Source organism: Lipotes vexillifer, unplaced genomic scaffold (genome assembly GCF_000442215.2).
Source record: "Lipotes vexillifer unplaced genomic scaffold, Lipotes_vexillifer_v1.1 scaffold394, whole genome shotgun sequence".
Taxonomy (NCBI): Eukaryota; Metazoa; Chordata; class Mammalia; order Artiodactyla; family Lipotidae; genus Lipotes; species Lipotes vexillifer.
Genome location: NW_006791731.1, coordinates 963951 through 971684, shown reverse-complemented (window position 1 = coordinate 971684; position 7734 = coordinate 963951). Strand labels below are relative to the sequence as shown.

The 7734-nt window shown below is 64.5% G+C and overlaps 1 protein-coding gene across 1 annotated transcript; it reads left to right on the top strand.

Annotated features, from left to right (window-relative positions):
• Positions 1–659: 659 nt before the first annotated feature.
• Positions 660–7476, top strand: MAPK15 (mitogen-activated protein kinase 15). Its single transcript, XM_007464611.1, is given in 17 exon segments — positions 660–1232; positions 2451–2549; positions 2803–2832; positions 2939–3029; positions 4179–4205; positions 4208–4290; positions 4394–4557; positions 4743–4810; positions 4813–4881; positions 5703–5760; positions 6044–6093; positions 6096–6195; positions 6313–6418; positions 6538–6715; positions 6830–6963; positions 7052–7188; positions 7302–7476. Coding segments are annotated over 17 exon segments (2142 nt in total).
• The last annotated feature ends 258 nt before the right edge of the window (positions 7477–7734 follow it).

The window sequence follows — 7734 nt, the reverse complement described above, 5'->3', positions numbered from 1 at the left end:
GAAAAAAAAAAAAAAAAAAAAAAAAAAAAACATATAAAAGAACAGGGCACTCTATGAATGCTATAGGAGACGCTGAAAGATACAGAAAGTAGTTTTTTCCTTCAAAGAACTTGCGAATTTAGTTCTTCACGTAATATTCATTAACTTAACAAATGCTTATTGGGCTTCCCTGGTGGCACAGCGGTCAAGAATCTACCTGCCAATGCAGGGGACACAGGTTCGAGCCCTGGTCGGGGAAGATCCCTCCAGCTTTGCCCACCGCCCCCTGCTGATACCTTGGTCTCCATCCCAGGGCTCTGGCCACACGGGGCCTCCTTGTGGTTCCAACGCGCCAGGCACACTCCCACTCGGGGCCTTTGCCTGGCTGTCCCTTCGGTGCTCTTCCTCCAACGTCCAAGGGGTTGTGCTCCCACTTCCTTCCCTGGCTACCCCTGCCCGTCAGCCCCCTTACCTGGCTTCCTTTTTCTGCAAGGCTCTGGTCGCCGTCTGGCGCTTGACCTCTGCGCACTGCAGCTCCCTCTCGGCCAGTCTCATAGACTCTCACCCCCTCCAGGTTTGCTCTCCCAGACGCTTGCCGGGACCCCCGCCCTGGAACTAACCCCCCGTTTCCTGGCGGTGCCTCAGCACCTGCCCAGTTCAAGCGCTCGCACCCGCTGGGGATGGCCCGGCCCCTGCCGCCAAATACCCAAGGAGCGGAGGGGCTGTCTGCGAATGACACCCTAACCGTCGGCACCCCCTTAGCAGAGACCGGAGAAGCAAGGCGGAGGGAGGAAAGAGCGTCCTGGGCGGTGGGCACTGCACGTGCAAAGGCCCGGACTGGTGGAGAGGTTCTGGAGGCTGCAGCAGGCTCCTTGGGCGCAGGTGGGGCGGGGACGGAGGGCGGAGAGGGGCACCTTCTGGGCTCTGGCCCGGGCCACGCGGAAGGGCAGTCGGCAAGGCGGCGACGGTCCGGGGGCGGTGCCGAGGGGGCGGGACTGCGGGGTGGGGCTCCACGGCAGCCCCGGATTGGGCGGGGCTTGGGCTGCAGACCCCGCTCTGCCCCGCCCCGGCGCAGGCGCAGGGAGGGCTCCGCCATAGGTTCCCAAGGCAACCGGTTTCAACAGTTCGAGCCCAGCTCGTGTCTGGAGGCCTCCTGGCGCCCACCAGCCGGCATATGCGCCGCCGAGATGGACCGTCACGTTGCCCAGCGATACCTGCTCAAGCGGCGGCTCGGGAAGGGGATGAGCTCGGAGGCGCCAGGGCGTCCGCCGGACCAGGCCACCTGCAGGGCGTGGGCAGGGCCAGTCGGAGGACTGTGGCCTTCCACTCTGCCAGGGACTCCTGGGCTTGGGTCCTGCCTCCTCCACGAGCTGGAGGTGTGGCCTGTTCCCAGGGAACTTGTCATCTGGCTCTGGGAGACAGGTGACAGCCAGGACCCCCAAGGCCTCAGTTCGGACCCTGGTGCCCCCTCCACCCACCGTCCCCACCCACCACCCCCGGCTTCCGGGCTGCCTCTCCCGTGCCCACAGAATGCTCTAGGGAGACCGGGCACACGTGATCCAGTCGCTGAGGGGGAAGGGCAGATCCCAGGCTCCGCCCAAGAAGGGCCTGAGCCAGTAAACTGAGTGGGCAGAGTGGAGGCCAGAACCTTGTGTGAGCCCATGTGCATTTGTGATTGTGATTGTGTGAGCTTGTGGGACTGTGTGAGAGTGTATGTGTGAAGGTGTGTCACTGCGTGTGTGCAAGTGTGTGATGAGGGAGGGGAGAAAAGAAAGTTTCAGACAGTGCAAGCAGCAGGGCAAAGGCCCTGAGGCAAGGACCTGCTGGGCTGTTGGGAAACAGCAGAGTTGAGGTAACTGGATAGGAGTTCTAGGGGGATGGTCTTATCATGTGGGGCTTTGGGGAACTGCAAGGACTTTGGCTGCTACTGTGAGTGACACAGGGAGGGTAGCAGCCATTGGTACCCCTTTACAAGGCTCACCCCGCCCACCCTGTTGAGGATGAACAGTGGGAGTGGGTGAGAGAGAGTAGTTAAGAGATCAGTGTAGTGATACAGGCTGGAGGTGTGAGAGGCTCAGACCAGGGCAGGGGCAGCAGAGATGGTAGAAAGTCTTCGGATTCTGATGAATCCTGAATGTGGAACCAACAGGATTTGCTGACAGGCTGGATGGGGTATACGAGAGAGGGATCAGGGTGACTGTCGGAGAAGGGGCAGACTTCAGATCCTGCCGAGGAGCTCCCTCCCATCTGTGACCTCATATCCTCCTGGGGCCTCCCCAGATACTCTCTGGCCTCCCTTTGTTCCTATCAGCCTCCTCTGGAGGCCTGCAGCTTCGGGGGCCTTGCCCCTCACCACACAGCATCCCTCCCCTGGAACCAGAGCAGGAAGGAGGAGGCTCATGTCTGCAGGGGGCGGTCTGGCGGGCAGGGGATGGCCCTGTGCCCAGCAGGCTGACCGCCCTCCTCCCCAGGCCTACGGCATCATGTGGAAGGCAGTGGATCAGAGGACTGGCGAGGTCGTGGCCATCAAGAAAATCTTTGATGCCTTCAAGGACAAGACAGATGCCCAAGTAAATGAGTAGGAAAGCGGTGTGGGAAAGGATGAGGCAGGGCTGTGGGGTGGCCCCCCTGCTGCCTTGTGTCTGGAAGGCACAGCTTGAAGCCCAGTCACAGCAGGTTTCTGGCTTTTCTCAGAGCACCGCCCAACGCGACCTCATGGTCCAGCGGGTGTGCAGGTGGCGAGCATCAGTCCCTTCGCATCCTCTCCAGACACGGGCTTCCTTCTTGCCCTGCAGCCACACTCACGTTTCTGTCTCCTTCCAGAGGACGTTCCGGGAAATCATGACGCTCCAGGTGAGTGGCCAAGGCCGTCTGCCTGCTTCTCCAGGTGCAGTCTCGCCAAATAAGGGGGAAGTCTGGCCCCTTGACCCCCAGGACACAGCCCCCGCTCTCTCCCCAGGATTTTGGGGACCATCCCAACATCGTCCGCCTCCCGGGTGTGATCCGGGCAGAGAATGACAGGGACATTTACCTGGTGTTTGAGTCTATGGGTGAGTGAGGCCTCCCTCAGACCCCAGCCCCACCTTTGTCCCGGCCCAGGATACTCCCACCCACATCCCAGTGGCCTGGCTCCCTCTGTATGTTCCTTTGCTCCTTGGGTCCCCGCAGTAGCCAGTGCACTCAGCTTGGGCAGTGTCCCTGTGGAGCTGGAGAGTGTCAGCCGCCAAGGCCTGGTGGCAAATATCTTGAACCCTCTCTGTGAGGCTTCTGCTTTGTCCACTGTTTGCAGCTGCATTTGCTTTTTTTTTTTTAATTTTAAAAATTTTTATTCATTTATTTAACTTCTGGTCTTCGCTGCTGCACGCGGGTTTTCTCTAGTTGTGGTGAGCGGGGGCTACTCTTTGTTGCAGTGCACGGGCTTCTCATCGCGGTGGCTTCTCGTTGCAGAGCACAGGGTCTAGGCCTGTGGGCTTCAGTAGTTGTGGCACACGGGCTCAGTAGTTGTGGCTCGTGGGCTCTAGAGCGCAGGCTCAACAGTTGTGGCGCACGGGCTTAGTTGCTCCGCGGCATGTGGGATCTTCCCGGACCAGGGCTCGAACCCGTGTCCCCTGCATTGGCAGGCGGATTCTTTTTTTTTTTTTTTTTAAATTAATTTATTTATTTTTGACTGTGTTGGGTCTTCGTTTCTGCGAAGGCTTTCTCCAGTTGCCGCAAGTGGGGGCCACTCTTCATCGCGGTGCACGGGCCTCTCACTGTCACGGCCTCTCCGGTTGCGGAGCACAGGCATGTGGGATCTTCCCAGACCAGGTCTCGAACCCGTGTCCCCTGCATTGGCAGGCAGATTCTTAGCCACTGCGCCACGAGGGAAGCCCCTGGCAGGCGGATTCTTAACCACTGCGCCACCAGGGAAGCCCTGCATTTTCTTTATTCTGCTCATATGATAAAACAAAGGCAACATGAAATAGAGTATAAAAATAATTCCACAAACTTTTATTGCTGTGCCAACAAAGACAGTGGACAAGCTTGAGAAGCCAGCAGGGGCTCCTGGGCAGTGCACACATACACGGCTCTGAGGCTGGCCAATGGGACCTGAGGTCTGTGGGCATTGGGCAGGCTGAGGTGCCCCCGTGAGGGCTCAGAGTGGGCCAGACTGGCCCACTCTCCCCAGGCCCACCAGACTGACCTGCACACGCCCCCAGACACTGACCTGAATGCCGCCACCTGCAAGGGCACAAGCGCTACACCTCCTACCAGTTCCTGCGGGCCGCCAAGTTCCTTCATTCAGGACGAGTTATCCACCGGGACCAGAAGGTGCCACCCAAGCCCCGCCGACTGAGCTCCACGGCCCGCACCCCTACTCCAGGGTCCTCCAGCCGCCACCCATGTTAGTCCTCAGCCCACCTCTTTTCCCCAGCCATCCAACGTTCTCCTGGACGCCAGCTGTTTGGTGAAGCTCTGTGACTTTGGCCTCGCCCGCTCCCTCAGCGGCCTCCCTGAGGGGCCCGAGGGCCATGCCCTGACGGAGTACATGGCCACGCAATGGTACAGGGCTCCGGAGGTGTTCCTGTCCTCGAGCTGGTAATGGTGACTTACCCCCATCCCACCGCCACCTCCCCCTGCAGGTCCCCCTGTGCCCTCCTGCCCCGCCAGGGCACTTGGGCCTTCTTATGCCCCCAGTGTCCGAGACCCCCCAGAAGTACCTCCTTCCACCCCCACCTCCGCCTCTGGGGCTCCCCCCACAACTCCACCCCTCCCTGACCCAGGTACACCCCCGGGGTGGACATGTGGAGTCTGGGCTGCATCCTGGGGGAGATGCTAGCGGGGCGGCCCCTGTTCCCGGCACGTCCACGCTCCACCAGCTGGGGCTGATCCTGGAGGGCATCCCACCGCCCTCCGAGGACGGTGAGCGTGTGTGCGGGGGTCCGCTGGGCACCAGGGACACTGAGGGTCAGAGCACACAGCTGTGGGAGGGACAGCACCTGCCGGACCAGGACTGAGAACGGAGGACAGCCTGGAAGGGGATGGGGGTGGGGACGTGAAGGTGGAGGGACGGGGAGGGTCCGGAAGCCTTGGGAAGAGTGGAAAGGGCAGGCCCTGCCGAGGGTGGGCCCAGAGAGGAGCTGCTGGGGGCTTCGGGGAGCAACTGGACAGAGTCCACCAGGGCCACGGGGTCCACGAGGGTCAAAGAGTGCTCATGAAGGGTCCATCCGGGTCAGGACAAGGGCACTAGCTCTGCGGAGGGGTGACAGGGGCGGAACCCACACTGTGCTGGAAGCCAGACAGGATGTGGCAAAGAGGTGGAGGGAGGCGGCTGGCGTGTGGGGGTGGCGGCAGGGGTCCTTCCTTCCCCCTGGGGGAGGGGCACGAAGGACAGCGTCGGAGGAGCCCCGTCCCCTCCCCGGGTTTCTGCTCTGGTGGAGAAGGCAAGGGGCTCCCCTGTGGAGGCGGGAGCACAGGGTATGGGGGACGCGTGTGCACGTGTGAGCGTGCAGCCTACGGAGGGTGCAGGAGTGTGCAAGGACTGGTGCACGCGTGGGTGTGCTTATGCACGAGTGGCGGCGCCCGACCCGGTATTCGGGGTTTGAGCCCTGCCCGAGAGGCAACGCCCTGCAGAGAGGAGGTCGCTCAACGGGTCAGAAGCGGTGGCCGGCGACCCCCCTGAGCTGCCCGCCCGACCACCCTTCGGGACTCCTGATCACAGCGCCTTCGGCGCCCACTCCCAGAACGCCTGGCTCTCGGCTCTGGCTCCGGCGCCTCGGCTGTGCAGCGCCTGGGCTCCCGGTGAGTGCGGCGGCTTCGGAGCGGGCTTCGGAGCCGGCTCCGGCGCCCTTCCCGCACCTTCAGGGTCCCCAGCCCAGAAACTGTTGGTCAGGCTAAAAACGAGGAGGCCCCAGTGTGGGCGCAGCTCGCCCTGGGCCGGCGGCAGGAGCTGCACCAGGCCTTGGAGAGGAGGGGACCTGAAGGGAAGCAGGGCTCTGACGAGGCTGCCCGCTGCCTGAGGGTGGTGCTAGGGAGGGAGCACGGAGCAGGAAGGGGCGGGGGCGGACCCTGGAGCGGCTGATAGGCCGGCTGCCCACGGGCCGGGGCAGACACTGGACGCCCTCCTGCTGCCCGACACCCCCCAGAGGCCCTGGACCTCCGCAAGTGACCCCTGGTGTTTGCCCCCCACAAGCGGCTCAGCGCGGCCCAGGCCCTGCAGCACCCCTACGTGCAGAGGTAGGGGAGGCCCGGCGGCCGGGCAGCGGTTGCTGTGGGTCGGAGAGGTCGCAGGGGCTCGCCCGCCGGCAGCCCAGGTCTCGCCTCTCCAGCACCCGCCTCGCCGGCCCCCCGCAGTTTCCACTGCCCGGCCCGGGAGTGCACCCTGGAGGCGGACGTGCGGCTCCCGGTGCACGAAGGAGCCCAGCTCTCGGCCACCGAGTATCGCAGCCGCCTCTATCAGGTGCTTCGGCCCGCGACCCCCATCATCCCCCGTGCACGCACCCTCGAGGCCTCCCCCGCCCCAGCGATACCCAACCCCCTGACGCCCACCCCACTCCGTGCGCCCCTCGCCTCTCGCACATGATCCTGGAGCGCAGGGGTAACGGCCGCATCCCGAGGGAGACGGGCCTGGGCGGCGTCCCCACGCCCGCGGCGACCCCGCTCAAACCCAGAGCCGCGGCCAAGCTGCCCTCGGGCTCGCCTGCGCGGAAGCCCGGACGCCGGCCTCGAAGTAACCCCGGTCACGGCCCCGCGCACGGTGTGTGGTCTGGCGGCCGCCCGCGCGGAGCTGCTGGGGTCCCTGCTGTGTGGGACCACCAACCGCCAGCAGCGCGGGACCCCTGACTCGAGACTTGAGCTTCCGACCCCACAGATGTCCCCGGCGGAGCCAAGGACCCTCCCAGGCAGAGCTCGGCCCTCCTGCACCAGCCTCCACCCCCGGGAGGTCTTGGGAGAGGGAAAGGGCCCCGCTGGACGACGGCAGGGCTCCCCTCGGCATCCTGCTGGGTAGGTCGTGGGAAGGGGGGCACGGGAGGACCCCTCCCGCAGATCCTTCGCGACGGTGCCAGTGATCCTGCGACACGCCCCTTCCCAGGTGAAGCCCAGCGGGAGGGGGGCGGCGCCCTCCTTGACCTCGCAGGCCGCCGCCCAGGTGGCCGTCCAGGCCTTGATCCGGAGTGACCGGAACCCGGGCCGTGGTGGCAACGCGGCCGGCGCGCGACCGGTGAGCCCGCGCCCCTCCCGCCCTCCCCTCCCTTCCACCTTCCTTCGCCCTCCCCCGTCCGCTTCCCTCGCCTCAGGGCGCTCCCTCCACGCCTCCTACGACGGTCCTCGTCTGCTTGCAGGTTCCTCCCCGGCCTCCCCGGAGGCCGGCCCGGCCGGAGGATGTTCAGCGCCTCGGCCTCGCAGGAGGCCCAGGGGGCCGCGCGGGCCGCGCTCGGGGGCTGCTCCCAAGCCTATGGGACCGTCTGCCACTCGGCGCTGGGCTGCCTCTCCCTGCTCCCCGGACCCCGCGCCTGAGCCGTCCTATGGGTCTTCAACCGGCCATCCCTGTCGCCCAGCCCCGCGCCCCTCCCCCAGTCCCTGGATTGCCCCTCATCCAGGCCGCCTCGCAACCCTCCCACGCCCCCCCCCCGCCCCCCGCCCGAGACCCCAGCGCTCTCCACCCACCTTTTCCCCAACCCGCCCTCTCCTGGGCACATTTGAGTTCTGCAGCTTGTCCAGGCCTCTTTGGGGGAGTAGATGAGGTTCACACTCCAGCCTCAATCACCTTCTCCA